The sequence below is a fragment of the Hippichthys cyanospilos genome, chromosome 11 (genome assembly GCF_059441005.1).
Source record: "Hippichthys cyanospilos isolate Australia breed blue-spotted pipefish chromosome 11, RoL_Hcya_1.0, whole genome shotgun sequence".
In the NCBI taxonomy this organism is placed as follows: domain Eukaryota; kingdom Metazoa; phylum Chordata; class Actinopteri; order Syngnathiformes; family Syngnathidae; genus Hippichthys; species Hippichthys cyanospilos.
The window spans coordinates 20,363,662-20,388,686 of record NC_142379.1 but is presented as its reverse complement, the minus strand read 5'-3'; the positions used below and the strand labels follow the sequence as shown (position 1 = coordinate 20,388,686).

General features: G+C 40.4%; 5 protein-coding genes across 19 annotated transcripts; 3 read left to right on the top strand and 2 right to left on the bottom strand.

Moving 5' to 3' along the window:
* The first annotated feature begins 381 nt into the window (after positions 1–381).
* LOC148416307 (biogenesis of lysosome-related organelles complex-1 subunit 2-like) lies at positions 382–4,597 on the top strand. 4 transcript variants are annotated; one of them, XR_015867241.1, is made up of 6 exons: positions 382–687; positions 1,149–1,265; positions 1,364–1,483; positions 1,568–1,672; positions 2,141–2,596; positions 4,163–4,597. XR_015867241.1 is itself a non-coding variant. In XM_088427881.1 (5 exons), the coding sequence occupies exons 1-5, from the start codon at positions 522–524 to the stop codon at positions 2,170–2,172; spliced, it is 540 nt and encodes a 179-aa protein (XP_088284007.1). In that variant the 5' UTR covers positions 382–521; the 3' UTR covers positions 2,173–2,601. The 4 variants fall into 4 exon arrangements, 1 of the variants encoding a protein (XP_088284007.1); XR_015867243.1 differs by having other exon boundaries at positions 2,141–2,349; positions 4,163–4,594; XR_015867242.1 differs by lacking the exon at positions 4,163–4,597 and having other exon boundaries at positions 2,141–2,349; positions 2,460–2,601.
* A 12-nt stretch (positions 4,598–4,609) lies between these two features.
* Positions 4,610–8,156, bottom strand: LOC148416306 (transcription factor 7-like 1-B). Of its 4 annotated transcripts, XM_088427875.1 has the most exons (8): positions 8,086–8,156; positions 7,925–7,988; positions 7,026–7,072; positions 6,870–6,917; positions 6,619–6,781; positions 6,430–6,537; positions 5,797–5,854; positions 4,610–5,198 (listed from the first exon to the last, which is right to left on the bottom strand). In XM_088427875.1, the coding sequence occupies exons 2-8, from the start codon at positions 7,958–7,960 to the stop codon at positions 4,675–4,677; spliced, it is 984 nt and encodes a 327-aa protein (XP_088284001.1). In that variant the 5' UTR covers positions 7,961–7,988; positions 8,086–8,156; the 3' UTR covers positions 4,610–4,674. The 4 variants fall into 4 exon arrangements, with proteins under 4 accessions (XP_088284001.1, XP_088284000.1, XP_088283998.1 ...); XM_088427874.1 differs by having other exon boundaries at positions 7,925–8,116; XM_088427872.1 differs by lacking the exons at positions 7,925–7,988; positions 8,086–8,156 and adding an exon at positions 7,538–7,818.
* Positions 8,157–8,857: 701 nt separating this feature from the next.
* Positions 8,858–13,061, top strand: LOC148416305 (biogenesis of lysosome-related organelles complex-1 subunit 2-like). 4 transcript variants are annotated; one of them, XR_015867244.1, is made up of 6 exons: positions 8,858–9,151; positions 9,613–9,729; positions 9,828–9,947; positions 10,032–10,136; positions 10,605–11,060; positions 12,627–13,061. XR_015867244.1 is itself a non-coding variant. In XM_088427884.1 (5 exons), the coding sequence occupies exons 1-5, from the start codon at positions 8,986–8,988 to the stop codon at positions 10,634–10,636; spliced, it is 540 nt and encodes a 179-aa protein (XP_088284010.1). In that variant the 5' UTR covers positions 8,858–8,985; the 3' UTR covers positions 10,637–11,065. The 4 variants fall into 4 exon arrangements, 1 of the variants encoding a protein (XP_088284010.1); XR_015867246.1 differs by having other exon boundaries at positions 10,605–10,813; positions 12,627–13,058; XR_015867245.1 differs by lacking the exon at positions 12,627–13,061 and having other exon boundaries at positions 10,605–10,813; positions 10,924–11,065.
* A 12-nt stretch (positions 13,062–13,073) lies between these two features.
* On the bottom strand, positions 13,074–16,621 carry LOC148416304 (transcription factor 7-like 1-B). 4 transcript variants are annotated; one of them, XM_088427879.1, is made up of 8 exons: positions 16,551–16,621; positions 16,390–16,453; positions 15,492–15,538; positions 15,336–15,383; positions 15,083–15,245; positions 14,894–15,001; positions 14,261–14,318; positions 13,074–13,662 (listed from the first exon to the last, which is right to left on the bottom strand). In XM_088427879.1, the coding sequence occupies exons 2-8, from the start codon at positions 16,423–16,425 to the stop codon at positions 13,139–13,141; spliced, it is 984 nt and encodes a 327-aa protein (XP_088284005.1). In that variant the 5' UTR covers positions 16,426–16,453; positions 16,551–16,621; the 3' UTR covers positions 13,074–13,138. The 4 variants fall into 4 exon arrangements, with proteins under 4 accessions (XP_088284005.1, XP_088284004.1, XP_088284002.1 ...); XM_088427878.1 differs by lacking the exon at positions 16,551–16,621 and having other exon boundaries at positions 16,390–16,520; XM_088427876.1 differs by lacking the exons at positions 16,390–16,453; positions 16,551–16,621 and adding an exon at positions 16,003–16,283.
* Positions 16,622–17,257: 636 nt separating this feature from the next.
* Positions 17,258–23,787, top strand: LOC148416303 (biogenesis of lysosome-related organelles complex-1 subunit 2-like). 3 transcript variants are annotated; one of them, XR_015867306.1, is made up of 6 exons: positions 17,258–17,612; positions 18,074–18,190; positions 18,289–18,408; positions 18,493–18,597; positions 19,066–19,521; positions 23,373–23,787. XR_015867306.1 is itself a non-coding variant. In XM_088428431.1 (5 exons), exons 1-5 carry the CDS (start codon positions 17,447–17,449, stop codon positions 19,095–19,097), a joined length of 540 nt encoding a protein of 179 aa, XP_088284557.1. In that variant the 5' UTR covers positions 17,258–17,446; the 3' UTR covers positions 19,098–19,538. The 3 variants fall into 3 exon arrangements, 1 of the variants encoding a protein (XP_088284557.1); XR_015867305.1 differs by lacking the exon at positions 23,373–23,787 and having other exon boundaries at positions 19,066–19,274; positions 19,385–19,538; XM_088428431.1 differs by lacking the exon at positions 23,373–23,787 and having other exon boundaries at positions 19,066–19,538.
* The last annotated feature ends 1,238 nt before the right edge of the window (positions 23,788–25,025 follow it).

The following is a 25,025-nucleotide window of genomic DNA, read 5'->3' as shown; positions in this document are numbered from 1 at the left end:
GTTGGCATAGCATCCATCATCAAACGTGAAACCCACCGTCAGGTTGATATCAAGAGTTTAGTTTTTGTTCCATAAAAATGACGTTGTGGTCTCTATGTCATTTTATTCCTCACCGACTTGTGTAGTTTTGTTTTGTTTTTCCCATCCCAAGTGAAGTTACTTTTTGTAAATAGCAAGACTTGAATTTCACATTAAGAAACTGACTTCTATGTGACACATACTATTGTATTTTCCCATTGAAATGTAAATCAATTGTATCAATATCAACGTTAAAATGCAAAGCAATTCAAGAGAGAGAGAGAGAGAGAGAGAGAGAGAGAGAGAGAGAGAGAGCGAGAACTAGCGAATGGCAACGTAAGATGGCCGCCAGCGGGTTTACGTTATCCTACGGCCCGAAACTAATTGGGTTTGGCGGTGCATTTCGGTAGCGGAAGTGGCTCTGGTTGGCGGGCGGAAATCACATGTCCCCCCGGCTCACATGACAGACAGATGTTGGGGGCAGTCAAAACACTAGACACAAAATGGCTGCCATGGGAGATGACGCTGCCGCAATGGACAGCGTTTCTAAGTCGCCAGGGGCCATATCCGCTCCTCCGAACGCCGTTGCAGATTTTACGAGCCACGGGGAAGCTGCAGAGGATATGAAGGAAACACCAGTGGCCGTTGTTAAAAGACCCAACACGAACAGTAAGCGAATAACTGTTCCGGTTTCCGTAGCGTGCTAATGCTAATAGCTAATAACAATCGAAGCATTTGTTTTCCCCCGTGACGTGCACTGGTAAATGAATAAACTCCAGATATTTTTGCATAATGTTCTACCCGTGTTATTTCAATTTCCAATTACCCAATTGATGATCATGATTGGCAACTTTGCTAGTTCAGGTGCAAACTTTATTCCCAGAGAAAGTTGAAGGATGCTTTGCTTGTAGTTTTGGTTTAAATAGTTGGACAGTAAGGAAGTGGTCAGAATGAGTCTCTTGTCCCGGTGTGTAAAATAAGTGGTTCCGTGCAGGAAAGTGACAGCCTTTGTCAATTATTCATTTTAGTGACTGTTGTGGTTCTCTGAAACACTCACGGCTTCGATACAGATTCTTGTTGGGAGCTTTTTTGTTTGTTTGTTTTCTCCAAATTCCTTTTGCTTACTCGAGGTGATGGTGGTGTGGATACAGCAGAAGAAGCCGTGGAGCCCACGGAGCCTGACATCAACGCGTTGTGTACCGACATGTTTGAAAAGATGGTCGTTTTTCTTCAAGGAGAACTCACGGGTATTGCTAAAATGTATTCATTTACTCGTTACATTTTTTGTTCAACCATGGCTGCCTTTATTTTTTCGTGACCTCTCTCCTCGTGGTGCTTATTTCAGCCACTTGCGAAGATTATCGTCTGTTAGAGAACATGAACAAACTAACTAGTCTGAAATACATGGAGATGAAAGACATCAGCATCAACATCGGTCGAAACTTGCAGGATCTCAACAATAAGTGTGAGTCCTATCTACTACTTGCGTCGCCCTGAATTGAGGAATAAACAGCACCTTCATATGCTTCACTTTTGCACGTTTTCTTAGACGCTAGCCTTCAGCCTTACCTGGACCAGATCAATCAGATTGAGGAGCAAGTCTCTACGTTGGAACAAGCTGCGTACAAACTGGATGGCTATTCCAAAAAATTAGGTGAGAACCCCATAAACACAAGGCAACGTGTTTTATTGTTTTAGTAAGAAGCGGACTTTTTACGATGAAAACAGTGGAGATAAGTAACAAGTCCGATTGAGGAGAGCAAAAACCTTTGTACTATTGATACTCATTGAAATGTACTGACAGTTCTCCAGCAGGTGGCAGTATTGCACCAAAAAGCAACCGTGTTTCCGTGAGCTCTTCCGGCATCAAGTTTTAAAACGTAATTTTCATTGAAATGTATTATTTTCTGTCAACAATAGTCAAGTAATTGTTACAGTTAAATGACAGACTCTTAAAATTCTGGTATGTAAAATTGCTAAGACCGTCAACATGATTCTTGAAAGATTCTTATGTCAGATTGTATGAGGCCACCATTTGTCCATCAGGTGGCGGTATTGCACCGCAAGTCAGCAGGGTGTTTAGTTAGCTCTACCGGCATCAAGTCTTTCCTTCTCTCTCCAGAGGCCAGATTCAAAAAACTGGAGAAGCGATGAGAGCAGCAACCAGAAACGTGTAGCTTTCCGTCCGTCACCCCACTTGATGTCTGATGCGGACACTGCAATGCGGGAGGACACAGAGACATTGGAAAACGGGTTACCAAGGAGGGAGCAGCTGAAGGCTGCAACGTTTGCATCTTAGATTTGAAGTGACACAGCAAAAGTTGTACAACAGTGAGTGCGCACTTTATTTGAAGAGCAACGGCCTCGTCCTGTTTGCATGGTAACACGGGTGATTATGAGCGACTCTTGTTTTCTTTTTTAACGTCACTCATCGTATGTAGATAGATGGTCGATGAGGCATGCACAGAGTCTACCGAAGATGTGAAGGTGAAACCGTTGAAGGTTTGGGAAACTCTACCTCTGGGCCACGGCGCCACGATGTTCGTCGACACTGTGAAAGCTTGAAATAAAGTGTGAAGTATGTTTGGACGTGAATCTGTGTGAAGACCTATGAACAACACAAAGTTAAAAAAAAAACTGAAAAAAGTTGAACTGTGGAATGAAAAGTAAGACGAAATGAAGTAAGAACAGTTTGAATAGGCCAAATAATGAAAATGTGAATCATACAAAAAAAAACTTGAATTGTAGGAAAACGATGAATAGTTGAAACTTGAAAAAGTATAAAAAGAATAATGAATAAAAAAATAATAAAGGTGACGAAAAACATAAGTGTGAAGGTTTCACCTTCACACAATAATAATAATAATAATAATAATAATAATAATAATAACGATAACAATAATAATAAAGAAAATGGCCGAGCACAATAGCATATGTGTGAGGGTTACACCTTGACACAACTACAGTTTGTGGAAAAAATTGCAGAATGATATTGAATTGCGTATATGACCTTTAATTCGATTCATTACAGGATAAAACCAAAATAACAGACGGACAAGTGAAGCTTTATGAAGTACTTCAGATTTTTTTTTCGTGTTCTAGATGGCACTTCGGATTGAACGATGCGGTGGAAATGTCATCCTTTCCACTGAACTAGCATTTATCGTTAAACCAACAGCACCATCTAGAGGAGCAAAGTGCTTTGTGACGCTTTTTTCTCCTCACTAAATAATATCACCTTGTTTTATTTTAGAATTTAATAAGTGGAGTCGTAGGACTTAGCTAAACAGTTTAAAACGGCCATGGTTTGAATTGATCTAAAAATATTGACATTAGAAGGAGGAGAATTTATCATTTTGAATTCTTTATTTGGATATTAACAGTGATTTTTTTTGTTGAATGATTTCTTTACTTGGCAGTGACAAGCTAAACAGTTTAAATTTGTTTTAATCGATCGAAAAATATAGAAATTAGAGAAAGGAAAATTATTTTCGATTTTTGTTGTTGGTATTTCAATCGCGAAAATGTTTTGTGTTTGGTCATTTGGGGCTTAAGTTGAAATTTTGAAATTTATAATGTACATTTTTAACCTTCTTATGGCTCATATCAAGATGCATTCCTTTTTTGTTTAACTTCTGACTAAAGAATGTCTCATAAAGTATCAATGTGGAAAACTAAATGATTATTATTTGATTCTTGCACATCTGCAGCACCTGTTTTGAGGGGGTTCAAATGATAAAAGTTTAAATTGGTCAGTACAGAAATTACTTGAGAAAAACACATGTCATTTTTTTTAAACTCCTGTAGGTATTTAAACTGTGAACAATTCAGATTTATTTGAAAAGTGTGAGCTTTCGGCATGTTGAAAATCATTCCCAAGCCTTAAGTTTTGGCTGCGTTTTTGGCTGAAACATGTGAAATTCGGGGAAAATGACATTTTTACAATGGAAATGAAGGAAAGCAAACGTGGTGAATAATTGGAATATGTTCAAGATAGAACGATGCGATTTTGTTTTTAACCATATAGAGCATTTTAGCATGTCAAGAAAGTGTGAGAAAAAAAAAGAATGATACAGTACATTCAAAGGTTTAGAAGAACATTTGTGTAAAAAAATGTAAATCTTGATCTGCTTTAATTTTGCAGGTTCCAGATGCTTTACGCAGACGTCTCCATGGATCGCGCTGAATTTTGGGAGATGTTTGACGGGCGTCTATATCACAAGTTGAGACAGGAGCTGAGTTGCAAGGACGCTTTCCCGGAGGTTTACGACCAAATTTGTAAGGCAGCCAGACACTGATCTCCCACGGCCGCAAGTCTTATCGGATTTCAATTGTTTTTTTGTTTTGTTTTTTGTAACCGAATCGATGGAAGTTGTCTTACGTGTATTTGACCACAAGTCTTCGAAGTCGCAATGTGCCTTGCGTGTTTGAAAAACCTCAATAACAATTTCCAGAATAACAAATGTTATTTTTTATTTTTTTTAGAATAAACAAAAAAAGCGGTCCCATTTTCGTTAGCACACTTTTAATGAATAAAAAAAACACACAGAATAAAATTCATAAAATACGTAAAAAAAAGAAGTTTCGAGTGTATTCACATGACCTAGATCACTTTCTTAGAATATTTACATGACGTGTCCAGGTCTACTCCACGTCTTAGGTGGACCAGAAGGACGAAAAGGAGACAGTGGATGTCTCCAGGGTTTCCAACTCCTTAATAAGGATGGAGCTCTGGTCCTCATCCCGTAGGCTGCAAAAGACCGACGGGGGGGATTTGAACGCCTCGGCCGCTTCCGTGGCTTCCAGTGCCTTAAATAAGGCGGAGGTCAGGTCTTCCCCCTCCTCAAGCGGACCGCCGGTGGACGAGGACGAAGACGGGCTGGACGCCTCGTCCCATTCCAGCTCCTTTAAGAAGCTGGAGATCAGGTCTTCCCCCTCCTCAAGCGGACCGCCGGTGGACGAGGACGAAGACGGGCTGGACGCCTCGTCCCATTCCAGCTCCTTTAAGAAGCTGGAGATCAGGTCCTCCTCGGGTCCAGCTTGCGGCACGGAGGACAAGAATGCCTCGGCGGAGTCCATGACTTCCTTTAATTGGGTGGAGACCAGGTCTGCTTGGGGTACTGCATCCAAAGTGCACATGCACGGAGGGTCGGTCTGCGCGGGGACCTCAGGTGCCAACACTGCAAACACAAACAGCTGTTATCCTTTCAATTCATGAGTGTATTACAAAAACATTTTTTTGAAATGAGACAATTAGAGGGATGGAAAAAGTGTCGTTAGTTTCATGAAATTTGAATGAAAACGCAAGCTCGGGATAGGTACGTTTTTAAAAGGATGTGTCATTTTTGGAGGAGATTATTTTCGCAGTATAATATTTCATTCTATCTTAAAGACATATTTGACATTTTTTAAGCTTTGAGACATTCAACATTTTCAAAGGTTTCAAGTGTTTGGCAAAAGAACAACATTTCGTTTCAACAAGGCAGGCAGTGAATGAGTTCATTTCAACGCGCGAAAGGTGACGTCAAAGCCAAAAGGTGGTAGCGAGTTTGCTCGAGACTGCCCTCTGCTGTCGATTGGATGTTACGTCATTGGCACTGACGCGATTGGTTAATTAACCCCTTGAACGCGTGATTTTGTTTTGGCGGCAGCGAGGTCAAACTGTTTGAACAGTATTAATTGTACAGGAGGATGAAAACATATCAAATGAATTTACAGATTAAAAAAAAAAACAACAACAACGACTTTTTACCGCTAAAAAATGTGAGATGTACTCACCGGTTGGAGCGTTTGGACGCTTGGCCGCACTGCCCCACTCTCTCTTTCTCTTTCTGCCCTGCACAAGACACAACAAAATGATCGTTAGTGCGCAAGACAACATGATGAAAAACTAGAAAATGCATTCTGGAGAACTTGCGTGGAAAAGATGATGGGTGATTTTGAATAACATAGAATCTGGGGTGTACCCAATAAATTGACCATGATTACCGCCACCTGGGGGTAGACGGGCGATAATGTGTGATGTACGTCATAAATCCTGTCAAGATTACCACGGGAGAGAAAATCTTGCGTGCATCTAAACAAACGATAAAGATGCCCGGGGTGACTTCAAAAAATGGAATTTTTAAAGCTAACGTGATTGTGAAAACAAAGTTTTCCCAACGTGAGATGAATGTGCTAGAACCTGTGATTCTGCAACGGAATGAAAATCGAGGGTGTACCTATATATTAAAACTATTACAAAACAGGAACATTTATTGGTGGAAATATAAAACATCTGTGAATCTGAAATGCAACGCTTTTCGTGTGAAATGTCAAAGCTCCCATATCGGGAATGAATGGTGAACAATAAAAATATTCCTTTCCGCAATTATTGACTTCTTTCACTGTTATTGTAACTAATTGACTCACGTAGTTCTCGCTACAGGACCAGTCCGGGTACATGTTGGCGTGCAGGCGGTTGAGACGCTGGGAGTGCTCGAAATATCTCGCCTTCTCATCCGCTGGCAGTGACTTCCACTGTGGACATCAAGTGTAAAGTGTAAGCGCACACACATGCAAACTGCACACCAAGAGGATGTGCAGATCACAAACACTCACAATCTGCCCCAGGATCTTGTTCACGGAGGCGCTGTCTTTGGGACATTGGCCTCCAGGCGAAATTTGGGCTCTCACGAAAGGCCGCTGCTCCTTCATGAAAACCATGAAGGCGTTCGGCGGCTTTTTGATATACGGCCTGGAGTTCTCGACAATCCGCTTGTTCCTATTGAGACAACAGAAAAAAAAAAAAAAATCTAAAGTGTGCCTGGACTGCACGTTCAAGGAAATACATTTTTGCAAATGATTCTTACCGGGAGGAGTTTTTGCTTGGCGGAAACTGGTACGAAAGTTGTCCATCTCTACGCACGTCAAAAAACACAAATTAGGCAACATTTAAAAAAAAAAAAAAACAAACAAACAATCAAAAAATGAGATTGACTACGTTTTTTTTTTTGTGCGGTACTTACGTCACTCGGACGGGAAGTTGATTCTGCTCAACGGGTGAAACGCTAAACTGCAAAGTTAAAAAAAAAAAAAAACGTTAGTAACGTACTTTTTATGAGCAATAATCTGTAACTATAATTTTGAAATAACTCGACTTTGGATAACTGATTTTTTATACCTTCCACAAAAATCACCCGTGTAGGTTTATTTGTGCGTTATACGTCGTTCACATTACTGTGATTACTTATTGCACTTTCGAAAATGAACATTAAACCCGATTCCGGATCGTCATTCATCTTCGCGAGAGGATGCAAGAGTCACAAAAGTACAAAAGTAAAAACTTTTAAAAAAGTCAGAAACTGTTACAACAATTTCTAAACTAATTTTGTTTCTCTCCAAACGTCGATTTGATGGAGACTTTCTTTAGCTGAATGCTCTCATACATGTTTCGGTAAGTTTCCGAAAGTGCAATAAAATTATTTATGTTTGGATAATAAACTAATAACGAATGAGAAAAAAAACCCATTCTCCGTACCAAGTGTTGATTGTCCATCATCATGCATGCCTCTGCGTCAGAAATTTGGAAATGTTTTTCCCAGTCGATGTTTGCCATCCTCGCTGGTTGAAGCACTTGAGGGTAACTAATATTAAACTACATCAACATCTAAATATATACATTGACAGGGACCCGATATTAGCCAATCACAGCGTGAGGAGACGGGTCGTCTTTGATACGTCACGAGGTCAGACGTTAATGAAAGAGCGACCGTGACGGGCTAGCTAACGGCTGAGATTGCTGACTTAACGGCTGAGCTTTCGGACTTAACGACGGAATTGGCCGCAATAGCGTCCAATTTGAGCGAAAATGCGTCAATTTTGTCAGCCAAACACATAAAAAGAGAACGTAAAACGATACGCGTACCTTCAGTGGCCATCTTGGTGCGTGGATCGCCACCATTTGGAAGCCCCCGGGGAGGAGTGGGGGGCTTCAAGTTTAAAAGATAAATCAGTATCTTGTATGAAAAAAAAAGTCACAATACACGACAATATAAGACAATATATACTAGTATCATATATTCTGACCCTTTCTGCTATTGCAGAGCTTCTAAACCGCTTTCAGTGATGTTGCGCCCCTGTGGAATATGACCCGTTTGCCTGCGCAAAAAGTTTTTTAGGCTGGAATTGAAAAAAAAAAAAAACATTAAATTGGAGTGCTGTGCCAACGTTATTTTAGATCAGATAAGATTAACTTTATTGTCCCCAGGTGGAAATGAGCCTTAGGCAAAGTGAGTTAGACCAGAGCAGTGTTTAAAACATATGTAAAACAGACATCTCAAAGCACATCAGCATAGCAGCATTGTACAATTAGTGTAGGGAATAAGACACTGGCATGTTCATGGACATTCCTACGATAAATGTTAAATGTTGAATCTAAAATGTTGGCATAGCATCCATCATCAAACGTGAAACCCACCGTCAGGTTGATATCAAGAGTTTAGTTTTTGTTCCATAAAAATGACGTTGTGGTCTCTATGTCATTTTATTCCTCACCGACTTGTGTAGTTTTGTTTTGTTTTTCCCATCCCAAGTGAAGTTACTTTTTGTAAATAGCAAGACTTGAATTTCACATTAAGAAACTGACTTCTATGTGACACATACTATTGTATTTTCCCATTGAAATGTAAATCAATTGTATCAATATCAACGTTAAAATGCAAAGCAATTCAAGAGAGAGAGAGAGAGAGAGAGAGAGAGAGAGAGAGAGAGAGAGAGAGAGAGAGAGAGAGAGAGAGAGCGAGAACTAGCGGATGGCAACGTAAGATGGCCGCCAGCGGGTTTACGTTATCCTACGGCCCGAAACTAATTGGGTTTGGCGGTGCATTTCGGTAGCGGAAGTGGCTCTGGTTGGCGGGCGGAAATCACATGTCCCCCCGGCTCACATGACAGACAGATGTTGGGGGCAGTCAAAACACTAGACACAAAATGGCTGCCATGGGAGATGACGCTGCCGCAATGGACAGCGTTTCTAAGTCGCCAGGGGCCATATCCGCTCCTCCGAACGCCGTTGCAGATTTTACGAGCCACGGGGAAGCTGCAGAGGATATGAAGGAAACACCAGTGGCCGTTGTTAAAAGACCCAACACGAACAGTAAGCGAATAACTGTTCCGGTTTCCGTAGCGTGCTAATGCTAATAGCTAATAACAATCGAAGCATTTGTTTTCCCCCGTGACGTGCACTGGTAAATGAATAAACTCCAGATATTTTTGCATAATGTTCTACCCGTGTTATTTCAATTTCCAATTACCCAATTGATGATCATGATTGGCAACTTTGCTAGTTCAGGTGCAAACTTTATTCCCAGAGAAAGTTGAAGGATGCTTTGCTTGTAGTTTTGGTTTAAATAGTTGGACAGTAAGGAAGTGGTCAGAATGAGTCTCTTGTCCCGGTGTGTAAAATAAGTGGTTCCGTGCAGGAAAGTGACAGCCTTTGTCAATTATTCATTTTAGTGACTGTTGTGGTTCTCTGAAACACTCACGGCTTCGATACAGATTCTTGTTGGGAGCTTTTTTGTTTGTTTGTTTTCTCCAAATTCCTTTTGCTTACTCGAGGTGATGGTGGTGTGGATACAGCAGAAGAAGCCGTGGAGCCCACGGAGCCTGACATCAACGCGTTGTGTACCGACATGTTTGAAAAGATGGTCGTTTTTCTTCAAGGAGAACTCACGGGTATTGCTAAAATGTATTCATTTACTCGTTACATTTTTTGTTCAACCATGGCTGCCTTTATTTTTTCGTGACCTCTCTCCTCGTGGTGCTTATTTCAGCCACTTGCGAAGATTATCGTCTGTTAGAGAACATGAACAAACTAACTAGTCTGAAATACATGGAGATGAAAGACATCAGCATCAACATCGGTCGAAACTTGCAGGATCTCAACAATAAGTGTGAGTCCTATCTACTACTTGCGTCGCCCTGAATTGAGGAATAAACAGCACCTTCATATGCTTCACTTTTGCACGTTTTCTTAGACGCTAGCCTTCAGCCTTACCTGGACCAGATCAATCAGATTGAGGAGCAAGTCTCTACGTTGGAACAAGCTGCGTACAAACTGGATGGCTATTCCAAAAAATTAGGTGAGAACCCCATAAACACAAGGCAACGTGTTTTATTGTTTTAGTAAGAAGCGGACTTTTTACGATGAAAACAGTGGAGATAAGTAACAAGTCCGATTGAGGAGAGCAAAAACCTTTGTACTATTGATACTCATTGAAATGTACTGACAGTTCTCCAGCAGGTGGCAGTATTGCACCAAAAAGCAACCGTGTTTCCGTGAGCTCTTCCGGCATCAAGTTTTAAAACGTAATTTTCATTGAAATGTATTATTTTCTGTCAACAATAGTCAAGTAATTGTTACAGTTAAATGACAGACTCTTAAAATTCTGGTATGTAAAATTGCTAAGACCGTCAACATGATTCTTGAAAGATTCTTATGTCAGATTGTATGAGGCCACCATTTGTCCATCAGGTGGCGGTATTGCACCGCAAGTCAGCAGGGTGTTTAGTTAGCTCTACCGGCATCAAGTCTTTCCTTCTCTCTCCAGAGGCCAGATTCAAAAAACTGGAGAAGCGATGAGAGCAGCAACCAGAAACGTGTAGCTTTCCGTCCGTCACCCCACTTGATGTCTGATGCGGACACTGCAATGCGGGAGGACACAGAGACATTGGAAAACGGGTTACCAAGGAGGGAGCAGCTGAAGGCTGCAACGTTTGCATCTTAGATTTGAAGTGACACAGCAAAAGTTGTACAACAGTGAGTGCGCACTTTATTTGAAGAGCAACGGCCTCGTCCTGTTTGCATGGTAACACGGGTGATTATGAGCGACTCTTGTTTTCTTTTTTAACGTCACTCATCGTATGTAGATAGATGGTCGATGAGGCATGCACAGAGTCTACCGAAGATGTGAAGGTGAAACCGTTGAAGGTTTGGGAAACTCTACCTCTGGGCCACGGCGCCACGATGTTCGTCGACACTGTGAAAGCTTGAAATAAAGTGTGAAGTATGTTTGGACGTGAATCTGTGTGAAGACCTATGAACAACACAAAGTTAAAAAAAAAACTGAAAAAAGTTGAACTGTGGAATGAAAAGTAAGACGAAATGAAGTAAGAACAGTTTGAATAGGCCAAATAATGAAAATGTGAATCATACAAAAAAAAACTTGAATTGTAGGAAAACGATGAATAGTTGAAACTTGAAAAAGTATAAAAAGAATAATGAATAAAAAAATAATAAAGGTGACGAAAAACATAAGTGTGAAGGTTTCACCTTCACACAATAATAATAATAATAATAATAATAATAATAATAATAACGATAACAATAATAATAAAGAAAATGGCCGAGCACAATAGCATATGTGTGAGGGTTACACCTTGACACAACTACAGTTTGTGGAAAAAATTGCAGAATGATATTGAATTGCGTATATGACCTTTAATTCGATTCATTACAGGATAAAACCAAAATAACAGACGGACAAGTGAAGCTTTATGAAGTACTTCAGATTTTTTTTTCGTGTTCTAGATGGCACTTCGGATTGAACGATGCGGTGGAAATGTCATCCTTTCCACTGAACTAGCATTTATCGTTAAACCAACAGCACCATCTAGAGGAGCAAAGTGCTTTGTGACGCTTTTTTCTCCTCACTAAATAATATCACCTTGTTTTATTTTAGAATTTAATAAGTGGAGTCGTAGGACTTAGCTAAACAGTTTAAAACGGCCATGGTTTGAATTGATCTAAAAATATTGACATTAGAAGGAGGAGAATTTCTCATTTTGAATTCTTTATTTGGATATTAACAGTGATTTTTTTGTTGAATGATTTCTTTACTTGGCAGTGACAAGCTAAACAGTTTAAATTTGTTTTAATCGATCGAAAAATATAGAAATTAGAGAAAGGAAAATTATTTTCGATTTTTGTTGTTGGTATTTCAATCGCGAAAATGTTTTGTGTTTGGTCATTTGGGGCTTAAGTTGAAATTTTGAAATTTATAATGTACATTTTTAACCTTCTTATGGCTCATATCAAGATGCATTCCTTTTTTGTTTAACTTCTGACTAAAGAATGTCTCATAAAGTATCAATGTGGAAAACTAAATGATTATTATTTGATTCTTGCACATCTGCAGCACCTGTTTTGAGGGGGTTCAAATGATAAAAGTTTAAATTGGTCAGTACAGAAATTACTTGAGAAAAACACATGTCATTTTTTTTTAAACTCCTGTAGGTATTTAAACTGTGAACAATTCAGATTTATTTGAAAAGTGTGAGCTTTCGGCATGTTGAAAATCATTCCCAAGCCTTAAGTTTTGGCTGCGTTTTTGGCTGAAACATGTGAAATTCGGGGAAAATGACATTTTTACAATGGAAATGAAGGAAAGCAAACGTGGTGAATAATTGGAATATGTTCAAGATAGAACGATGCGATTTTGTTTTTAACCATATAGAGCATTTTAGCATGTCAAGAAAGTGTGAGAAAAAAAAAGAATGATACAGTACATTCAAAGGTTTAGAAGAACATTTGTGTAAAAAAATGTAAATCTTGATCTGCTTTAATTTTGCAGGTTCCAGATGCTTTACGCAGACGTCTCCATGGATCGCGCTGAATTTTGGGAGATGTTTGACGGGCGTCTATATCACAAGTTGAGACAGGAGCTGAGTTGCAAGGACGCTTTCCCGGAGGTTTACGACCAAATTTGTAAGGCAGCCAGACACTGATCTCCCACGGCCGCAAGTCTTATCGGATTTCAATTGTTTTTTTGTTTTGTTTTTTGTAACCGAATCGATGGAAGTTGTCTTACGTGTATTTGACCACAAGTCTTCGAAGTCGCAATGTGCCTTGCGTGTTTGAAAAACCTCAATAACAATTTCCAGAATAACAAATGTTATTTTTTATTTTTTTTAGAATAAACAAAAAAAGCGGTCCCATTTTCGTTAGCACACTTTTAATGAATAAAAAAAACACACAGAATAAAATTCATAAAATACGTAAAAAAAAGAAGTTTCGAGTGTATTCACATGACCTAGATCACTTTCTTAGAATATTTACATGACGTGTCCAGGTCTACTCCACGTCTTAGGTGGACCAGAAGGACGAAAAGGAGACAGTGGATGTCTCCAGGGTTTCCAACTCCTTAATAAGGATGGAGCTCTGGTCCTCATCCCGTAGGCTGCAAAAGACCGACGGGGGGGATTTGAACGCCTCGGCCGCTTCCGTGGCTTCCAGTGCCTTAAATAAGGCGGAGGTCAGGTCTTCCCCCTCCTCAAGCGGACCGCCGGTGGACGAGGACGAAGACGGGCTGGACGCCTCGTCCCATTCCAGCTCCTTTAAGAAGCTGGAGATCAGGTCTTCCCCCTCCTCAAGCGGACCGCCGGTGGACGAGGACGAAGACGGGCTGGACGCCTCGTCCCATTCCAGCTCCTTTAAGAAGCTGGAGATCAGGTCCTCCTCGGGTCCAGCTTGCGGCACGGAGGACAAGAATGCCTCGGCGGAGTCCATGACTTCCTTTAATTGGGTGGAGACCAGGTCTGCTTGGGGTACTGCATCCAAAGTGCACATGCACGGAGGGTCGGTCTGCGCGGGGACCTCAGGTGCCAACACTGCAAACACAAACAGCTGTTATCCTTTCAATTCATGAGTGTATTACAAAAACATTTTTTTGAAATGAGACAATTAGAGGGATGGAAAAAGTGTCGTTAGTTTCATGAAATTTGAATGAAAACGCAAGCTCGGGATAGGTACGTTTTTAAAAGGATGTGTCATTTTTGGAGGAGATTATTTTCGCAGTATAATATTTCATTCTATCTTAAAGACATATTTGACATTTTTTAAGCTTTGAGACATTCAACATTTTCAAAGGTTTCAAGTGTTTGGCAAAAGAACAACATTTCGTTTCAACAAGGCAGGCAGTGAATGAGTTCATTTCAACGCGCGAAAGGTGACGTCAAAGCCAAAAGGTGGTAGCGAGTTTGCTCGAGACTGCCCTCTGCTGTCGATTGGATGTTACGTCATTGGCACTGACGCGATTGGTTAATTAACCCCTTGAACGCGTGATTTTGTTTTGGCGGCAGCGAGGTCAAACTGTTTGAACAGTATTAATTGTACAGGAGGATGAAAACATATCAAATGAATTTACAGATTAAAAAAAAAAACAACAACAACGACTTTTTACCGCTAAAAAATGTGAGATGTACTCACCGGTTGGAGCGTTTGGACGCTTGGCCGCACTGCCCCACTCTCTCTTTCTCTTTCTGCCCTGCACAAGACACAACAAAATGATCGTTAGTGCGCAAGACAACATGATGAAAAACTAGAAAATGCATTCTGGAGAACTTGCGTGGAAAAGATGATGGGTGATTTTGAATAACATAGAATCTGGGGTGTACCCAATAAATTGACCATGATTACCGCCACCTGGGGGTAGACGGGCGATAATGTGTGATGTACGTCATAAATCCTGTCAAGATTACCACGGGAGAGAAAATCTTGCGTGCATCTAAACAAACGATAAAGATGCCCGGGGTGACTTCAAAAAATGGAATTTTTAAAGCTAACGTGATTGTGAAAACAAAGTTTTCCCAACGTGAGATGAATGTGCTAGAACCTGTGATTCTGCAACGGAATGAAAATCGAGGGTGTACCTATATATTAAAACTATTACAAAACAGGAACATTTATTGGTGGAAATATAAAACATCTGTGAATCTGAAATGCAACGCTTTTCGTGTGAAATGTCAAAGCTCCCATATCGGGAATGAATGGTGAACAATAAAAATATTCCTTTCCGCAATTATTGACTTCTTTCACTGTTATTGTAACTAATTGACTCACGTAGTTCTCGCTACAGGACCAGTCCGGGTACATGTTGGCGTGCAGGCGGTTGAGACGCTGGGAGTGCTCGAAATATCTCGCCTTCTCATCCGCTGGCAGTGACTTCCACTGTGGACATCAAGTGTAAAGTGTAAGCGCACACACATGCAAACTGCACACCAAGAGGATGTGCAGATCACAAACACTCACAATCTGCCCCAGGATCTTGTTCACGGAGGCGCTGTCTTTGGGACATTGGCCTCCAGGCGAAATTTGGGCTCTCACGAAAGGCCGCTGCTCCTTCATGAAAACCATGAAGGCGTTCGGCGGCTTTTTGATATACGGCCTGGAGTTCTCGACAATCCGCTTGTTCCTATTGAGACAACAGAAAAAAAAAAAAAAAAATCTAAAGTGTGCCTGGACTGCACGTTCAAGGAAATACATTTTTGCAAATGATTCTTACCGGGAGGAGTTTTTGCTTGGCGGAAACTGGTACGAAAGTTGTCCATCTCTACGCACGTCAAAAAACACAAATTAGGCAACATTAAAAAAAACAAAAAACAAACAAACAATCAAAAAATGAGATTGACTACGTTTTTTTTTTTTGTGCGGTACTTACGTCACTCGGACGGGAAGTTGATTCTGCTCAACGGGTGAAACGCTAAACTGCAAAGTTAAAAAAAAAAAAAACGTTAGTAACGTACTTTTTATGAGCAATAATCTGTAACTATAATTTTGAAATAACTCGACTTTGGATAACTGATTTTTTATACCTTCCACAAAAATCACCCGTGTAGGTTTATTTGTGCGTTATACGTCGTTCACATTACTGTGATTACTTATTGCACTTTCGAAAATGAACATTAAACCCGATTCCGGATCGTCATTCATCTTCGCGAGAGGATGCAAGAGTCACAAAAGTACAAAAGTAAAAACTTTTAAAAAAGTCAGAAACTGTTACAACAATTTCTAAACTAATTTTGTTTCTCTCCAAACGTCGATTTGATGGAGACTTTCTTTAGCTGAATGCTCTCATACATGTTTCGGTAAGTTTCCGAAAGTGCAATAAAATTATTTATGTTTGGATAATAAACTAATAACGAATGAGAAAAAAAACCCATTCTCCGTACCAAGTGTTGATTGTCCATCATCATGCATGCCTCTGCGTCAGAAATTTGGAAATGTTTTTCCCAGTCGATGTTTGCCATCCTCGCTGGTTGAAGCACTTGAGGGTAACTAATATTAAACTACATCAACATCTAAATATATACATTGACAGGGACCCGATATTAGCCAATCACAGCGTGAGGAGACGGGTCGTCTTTGATACGTCACGAGGTCAGACGTTAATGAAAGAGCGACCGTGACGGGCTAGCTAACGGCTGAGATTGCTGACTTAACGGCTGAGCTTTCGGACTTAACGACGGAATTGGCCGCAATAGCGTCCAATTTGAGCGAAAATGCGTCAATTTTGTCAGCCAAACACATAAAAAGAGAACGTAAAACGATACGCGTACCTTCAGTGGCCATCTTGGTGCGTGGATCGCCACCATTTGGAAGCCCCCGGGGAGGAGTGGGGGGCTTCAAGTTTAAAAGATAAATCAGTATCTTGTATGAAAAAAAAAGTCACAATACACGACAATATAAGACAGTATATACTAGTATCATATATTCTGACCCTTTCTGCTATTGCAGAGCTTCTAAACCGCTTTCAGTGATGTTGCGCCCCTGTGGAATATGACCCGTTTGCCTGCGCAAAAAGTTTTTTAGGCTGGAATTGAAAAAAAAAAAAAAAACATTAAATTGGAGTGCTGTGCCAACGTTATTTTAGATCAGATAAGATTAACTTTATTGTCCCCAGGTGGAAATGAGCCTTAGGCAAAGTGAGTTCGACCAGAGCAGTGTTTAAAACATATGTAAAACAGACATCTCAAAGCACATCAGCATAGCAGCATTGTACAATTAGTGTAGGGAATAAGACACTGGCATGTTCATGGACATTCCTACGATAAATGTTAAATGTTGAATCTAAAATGTTGGCATAGCATCCATCATCAAACGTGAAACCCACCGTCAGGTTGATATCAAGAGTTTAGTTTTTGTTCCATAAAAATGACGTTGTGGTCTCTATGTCATTTTATTCCTCACCGACTTGTGTAGTTTTGTTTTGTTTTTCCCATCCCAAGTGAAGTTACTTTTTGTAAATAGCAAGACTTGAATTTCACATTAAGAAACTGACTTCTATGTGACACATACTATTGTATTTTCCCATTGAAATGTAAATCAATTGTATCAATATCAACGTTAAAATGCAAAGCAATTCAAGAGAGAGAGAGAGAGAGAGAGAGAGAGAGAGAGAGAGAGAGAGAGAGAGAGAGAGAGAGAGCGAGAACTAGCGAATGGCAACGTAAGATGGCCGCCAGCGGGTTTACGTTATCCTACGGCCCGAAACTAATTGGGTTTGGCGGTGCATTTCGGTAGCGGAAGTGGCTCTGGTTGGCGGGCGGAAATCACATGTCCCCCCGGCTCACATGACAGACAGATGTTGGGGGCAGTCAAAACACTAGACACAAAATGGCTGCCATGGGAGATGACGCTGCCGCAATGGACAGCGTTTCTAAGTCGCCAGGGGCCATATCCGCTCCTCCGAACGCCGTTGCAGATTTTACGAGCCACGGGGAAGCTGCAGAGGATATGAAGGAAACACCAGTGGCCGTTGTTAAAAGACCCAACACGAACAGTAAGCGAATAACTGTTCCGGTTTCCGTAGCGTGCTAATGCTAATAGTTAATAACAATCGAAGCATTTGTTTTCCCCCGTGACGTGCACTGGTAAATGAATAAACTCCAGATATTTTTGCATAATGTTCTACCCGTGTTATTTCAATTTCCAATTACCCAATTGATGATCATGATTGGCAACTTTGCTAGTTCAGGTGCAAACTTTATTCCCAGAGAAAGTTGAAGGATGCTTTGCTTGTAGTTTTGGTTTAAATAGTTGGACAGTAAGGAAGTGGTCAGAATGAGTCTCTTGTCCCGGTGTGTAAAATAAGTGGTTCCGTGCAGGAAAGTGACAGCCTTTGTCAATTATTCATTTTAGTGACTGTTGTGGTTCTCTGAAACACTCACGGCTTCGATACAGATTCTTGTTGGGAGCTTTTTTGTTTGTTTGTTTTCTCCAAATTCCTTTTGCTTACTCGAGGTGATGGTGGTGTGGATACAGCAGAAGAAGCCGTGGAGCCCACGGAGCCTGACATCAACGCGTTGTGTACCGACATGTTTGAAAAGATGGTCGTTTTTCTTCAAGGAGAACTCACGGGTATTGCTAAAATGTATTCATTTACTCGTTACATTTTTTGTTCAACCATGGCTGCCTTTATTTTTTCGTGACCTCTCTCCTCGTGGTGCTTATTTCAGCCACTTGCGAAGATTATCGTCTGTTAGAGAACATGAACAAACTAACTAGTCTGAAATACATGGAGATGAAAGACATCAGCATCAACATCGGTCGAAACTTGCAGGATCTCAACAATAAGTGTGAGTCCTATCTACTACTTGCGTCGCCCTGAATTGAGGAATAAACAGCACCTTCATATGCTTCACTTTTGCACGTTTTCTTAGACGCTAGCCTTCAGCCTTACCTGGACCAGATCAATCAGATTGAGGAGCAAGTCTCTACGTTGGAACAAGCTGCGTACAAACTGGATGGCTATTCCAAAAAATTAGGTGAGAACCCCATAAACACAAGGCAACGTGTTTTATTGTTTTAGTAAGAAGCGGACTTTTTACGATGAAAACAGTGGAGATACGTAACAAGTCCGATTGAGGAGAGCAAAAACCTTCGTACTATTGATACTCATTGAAATGTACTGACAGTTCTCCAGCAGGTAGCAGTATTGCACCAAAAAGCAACCGTGTTTCCGTGAGCTCTTCCGGCATCAAGTTTTAAAACGTAATTTTCATTGAAATGTATTATTTTCTGTCAACAATAGTCAAGTAATTGTTACAGTTAAATGACAGACTCTTAAAATTCTGGTATGTAAAATTGCTAAGACCGTCAACATGATTCTTGAAAGATTCTTATGTCAGATTGTATGAGGCCACCATTTGTCCATCAGGTGGCGGTATTGCACCGCAAGTCAGCAGGGTGTTTAGTTAGCTCTACCGGCATCAAGTCTTTCCTTCTCTCTCCAGAGGCCAGATTCAAAAAACTGGAGAAGCGATGAGAGCAGCAACCAGAAACGTGTAGCTTTCCGTCCGTCACCCCACTTGATGTCTGATGCGGACACTGCAATGCGGGAGGACACAGAGACATTGGAAAACGGGTTACCAAGGAGGGAGCAGCTGAAGGCTGCAACGTTTGCATCTTAGATTTGAAGTGACACAGCAAAAGTTGTACAACAGTGAGTGCGCACTTTATTTGAAGAGCAACAGCCTCGTCCTGTTTGCATGGTAACACGGGTGATTATGAGCGACTCTTGTTTTCTTTTTTAACGTCACTCATCGTATGTAGATAGATGGTCGATGAGGCATGCACAGAGTCTACCGAAGATGTGGAGGTGAAACCGTTGAAGGTTTGGGAAACTCTACCTCTGGGCCACGGCGCCACGATGTTCGTCGACACTGTGAAAGCTTGAAATAAAGTGTGAAGTATGTTTGAACGTGAATCTGTGAAGAACTATGAATAACACAATGTCAAAAAACTGAAAAAAGTTGAACTGGAATGAAAAGTAAGATGAAATGAAAGTAAGAACAGTTTGAATAGGCCAAATAATGAAAATGTGAATAATACAAAAAAACTTGAATTGTAGAAAAACGACAAATACTTTAAACTTGAAAAATACAAAAGCACTTCACATGAATATGTGGAATGATATGAAGTTCGAACGGCATGAATTGGATGAACTGGGAATGAGTAGAAACGAACGAAAAAAACTGAATAAACTGAAAAAAAAACAATGTGTGAAAAGACTCAACCTGGAATCGAACCCACGAACTTTAAGTGGGATTACGACAACTCTACCACTTAGCCACGAGGACAAAGGAAATATTGTAAGCGTGAAAGCTTTAAAAGGAAGTAGGAAGACCACGGCATTCACTTAACAGGCCATTTTTACAGTAGAAAAACTTAAAATGTAGGAAAACGATGAAAAGTTGAAACTTGAAAAATAGACCCCACTAAATATGAATATGTGGAATGATATGAAGTTTGAATGGCATGAATTGGATGAACTGGGAAGGAGTTGAAACTAACCTAAAAAACGGTCGGAATAAAATAAAAAAATAATAATAAAGGTGAAGAAAAACATAAGTGTGAAGGTTTCACCTTCACACAATTATTCCAAAATGTGTTAATCGAAATGGGAAATGAATATAATTTTAATGTCAGCAACATTTGCTTTTCGTTTATGGGAGAGACTGCCTGTTGTATAAATTATATTGATTGGAGTGCTTCAATAGGTTTTTCCATATCATCCATTCAAATTGTCTGTATTACACTTTGCAATACATTTAACCCTTGGGTACTTCTGCAAAACAAAGAACCCATTTTTTTTTCTTCCAAAAAAATGTCATTGCTTTTAAGGTGTAATAACAAAACCCATCCATTTTCTATAGCCGCTTATCCCCACAGGGGTTGCAGTCTTGCTGGCGCCTATCTCAGCTGGCTCCGGGCAGTTGGCGGGGGACACCCTGAACTGGTTGCCAGCCAATCGCAGGGCACACAGAGACAAACGACCAGTCATGCGCCCAATCACACCTAAGGACAATTTAGTATGTCCAATTCACCTGCCATGCATGTTTTTGGGGGGTGGGAGGAAGCCAGAGTACCCAGAGAGAACCCACGCGGGCCCGGGGAGAACATGTAAACTCCACACAGGAAGGCCGGAGCCAGGTGGATTTGAACCGGGACCTTTGAACTGTACGCGCTATTCACTGCGCCACCGAGCCGCCCATAGCAAAACCATTTATGAATATATTTTTACTTTCAACCACTCAAAATGGTCAGTGGGTTTAGACCTATTCCTACATACCTAGGTGCTCTCTTTACCTTCAAACTGAGATGTACAATACTGTATATCCACTCTGGTGTCCCCATAAGTGTTTAAAGGCACCGTAGCGTGTGTGTCCAGCCTTGAAGTTGAAGTTTGCAAATCCAGTGTAGCTCCAGACACCAAATCGATCCTTTGTAAACAAAAGGCATTCCCAGTAGAACTACTTGCCAGGGTTAACTCACACCCCTGGTAGCCCAGTCAGAAATATGGCCAGGTCAGGACAGGATAGCGAATAGCTACGCTACGCCTCTAAAGCAATCAAGCAAAGCCAACACCACATACTGTAGCTTGCTTGTTGAGCATTACACCGCCTTCCTGCAGTGAGCATCCACTCACGTCACGTTCAACGTGAGGCCTCCAGATAGCGATCTTATGACTCGGTTGGCTATGAAAGCTGTCTTATAAGTGATACGGCCGCTCACATATCCATCTTCGCTTGTGCAGAAGCCCACAACTTTTGACACGAATGCCCTAGCGCACTGGTGTCGAACTCCAGTCCTTGAGGGCCGCTATCCTGCATGTTTTCAAACCCTCTCTTTCAAACACAGCTGGTACAAATGATTAGAATCATCTTCAACCTCCAGCAGAGCTTGCTGATAAGCTAATCATTTGAATCAAGTGTTGGGGAAAGAAAATCGGACAACATGCAGGATGCTGGCCTTTGAGGGCTGGAGTTCAACATCTATGCCCTAGCATCTTCGGGAGCAGGCAGATTACATACAGCCTGGTGACACAAGTTAGCTGAATTCTAATCGGCTAAAAACTCTAATTTAAAACTACAATACTAGGAGGAGCGTAACCGGTCCGTGAAGTAGTCAGCTTTATATTTTACAATACAATACTGAGCTATAGAATAAAACCAACAATCGAAACCCGTTTTAAAGCCCCAAATTTATTTAAATCAATAACTATAATATAGTAATACAAGGTTGGAAACATTGTCACTTGCGTATTTCACAGTCCCAGCTGTGCCTCGTCATCCCGATTCCGGGCTTTAGTGTCTGTTTCTATTGAAGGCACAGAAGCACATTGTTATGGGTAGTTGTTGGCGGTCTTTTTTTTTCTGAGCAAGAAGATTCTTTATAAACGGATATGCCCGGACATCGAATTAAAGTGAAGCCTCTAATGTCATAACAATACATTTGAAATTTCAATTTATTACAAAAGAAATCCAGGTAAAAGTCAGATTTTCAAAGCTGTGCATTTGTCCGTTGGTGTCCATGTAGGCACACAAACAGGATTTGCTCTAGGTATGCCTACGAGTCACGTGATCAGCTCCTAGACACCAAGCTGTCAATCAATGTGCTTACTAGCACGTTTGTAACGTGTGAATGTGTGCTGAGCTGAGCGCACACAGGCGGTTACAGGAGAGACAGGAGACGAAAGCAAGCTTTTGGATCCTCTTGCCTTTTCTAATAAATTGACAAGTGAAAAACCAATACAGTACAGCGTCAATATTTTATTTCTAGAAAACAGTAAAGCCCCTGAGACAATCAGGATTCAGAGCACAATGCACTGTAAAAAATATCCGCACTGTAAAAAATCCGTGAAGCAGCGAAGCCGTGAAAGATGAACCGCGATAGAGCGCGGGCTCACTGTATTTAAAAATGTAAAAACATTAAAATAAAGTTTTTATAAGCCCCACAGATTAGTGTACGAGTTGAAAACATCCACATTCAATAACATTCATTTTCAAACATCCATCCATTCATCCATTTTAAAATAAGTCACAGGCTTGCCTATCCTAGCTGGCTTCGGGTAGTAGGCGGGCGACACCCTGAAGTGGTTGCTAGCCAATTGCAGGGCACACAGAGACGACCAACCATTCACGCACCCAATCACACCTAAGGACAATTTAGTATGTCCAATATACCTGCCATGCATGTACAGATGAATCAGATCGTTATTTTGGGTGTACAGTATGTAGATGCAATACAAATAGGCATGGACCAATGTGTGCGCGTGTGTTTTGATTCAACCTAATCCTCCTCCATACTATTATTCAGATAGAAAAGTGTGGAGTAAATGCATGGAGTAAGCTATTCAATTTTAGAGTGACAAATGATGTTTCTTCACTGAATTCTCTTAAATCAGTGGTGTCAAACAAATTTTTATTTTGGGCCCCATTGTAGTGATAGTTTCTGTCAGAGGGCCGGAATGACTGTGAATTCAAATACATTTTAAGTGTGTTGATCACACATTTACCAAGATTTGATATCAGAAGCCGGCAAAAACTGTTTAAAAGAGATTTGGAGAATAAGAAAATGTTTGTTTTTCTTCCCCCAAATGTTTAAAAGTCAAAGACAACTTGAAATTTTGGTATTTTAGTCAGAAACCTGAAGTCACATCAGCATTAAGGGCCACAAAAAGTGAGGTGGCGGGCCGGATCTGGCCCCCGGGCCTTGACTTTGACACCTGTGTCTTAAATGTACTCTTATTACCACCCAGGATGAACAGGACCAAGTCATGAGGCGATGGATTGCACACCTTGTAACATCAAAAACCCATCCACGGCTTGCATAGAGGTCACCCTGTTCTCTTGTCCTTCATGCTGCAACTACATACAGCGGAGGATAAACTTCAACCAGTCCTTCTTTATTTTTTTTATTTTTTTTAGATCTTTATTTATCCTTTGTGGTCCTAACAGCACTGTGTGAGTTCACAATACTTTCGGCAAATTTAAGCTACAGTACAGTGGAAGGTATGCTATACATGTTGTGGAAAAAAAGCACCAGTTGTAATGCTATTATCAACATGAATATGAACTGTCACAAGACAATATGCAGGCAGATCAAGCTGCCCAATTTTTCATTTTTTTATTTGTTAAAGGTTTAAAATATCCAATAAAGTGTCTTCCACTTCAGGATTGCGTCCAACTTGTTGATTCGTCAAAAGAAATTCGTTTTATATCTTTATGTTTGAAGCCTGAAATGTGGCAAAAGGTCACAAAGTTCAAGGGGGCCCAAAGCCACTATATATTATATATATATATATATATATATATATATATATATATATATATATATATATATATATATATATATTTATTTATAATTATTATTGTTTATTATAGTTAGTTAGTTAGTTAGTTACTTAGTTAGTTAAAGTTAGGCCAGTAGAAAAGGCCCTGTTGGCCCTGACGGCCCGCCACTGATTATTCGGAGTAATACATTATTTTTTCTGTAACGTGGTAATGTAATATATTACACACAAAAAATAGTAATACTGTATTGTACTCCTTACAAATGAAAGTAAAGTAATGCATTACAATGCATTTTTAGCCTGAAAGCGGTGTTTTTTTCCCCTCAAGTTCACCCAAAACACCGCATGATCGGAGCTTAAAAGTCCAGGGCAAAATATTTTCTTGCTAATCTACTACAGCTGAGATGAAACGGCCATTTGAATATCGACAATATGTAAGCAAGATGACCATTACTTTCAGTCCGTCAGAGATAAAGACAACACCTGCAACACCTACAAAGCTGTCCACTTTGCGAAATAAGACCAGTTTTTGACAAACTATTTAGAGCGGTACCGTAGTGACCTGAAGTTAGCAAAAAGAAAACACGCAAAGGATTGCACTCTCTCGCTGAGGGATGCCACTTCCACCTCAAGAGGTTAAGACATTTGTTAGGAGAAATGCTGCCGCTTTCCATACGACCGACATTTGGAAACCTTGTCAGGAAGATCCCTGTCGCAACTAGCAATAATGACAAGGTAAGCTAACAGTAATTTTCACTGTACAATTGCTATTAATAATAGTTTATGAATAGTTGTGGTCAATGTGTATCAATATGAAGCCTAAAAAACTCCTGTTAGACAGCCTGAACTTAAACACCTTAACAGTGATGTAGGCTAGCTGCTAATGTTAGCCCGACTGAAACCATCTATTTTTTCAACATGTCTCTAACCTAGCCAACTGATCTTGAATTTAAATATTAACATTGAAATTGTGAAATACTGTTCACCGTTTTTGCTTACAGCATAAAAAAATGCATCACTATGCTGTGAAGCTAAGCAATACAAAAAAATGTTAGTATTTTATCGTAAAAAGTTTACGATGTAATTCAGATGAAATGATTTGTAGCCTACTGGTTTTAG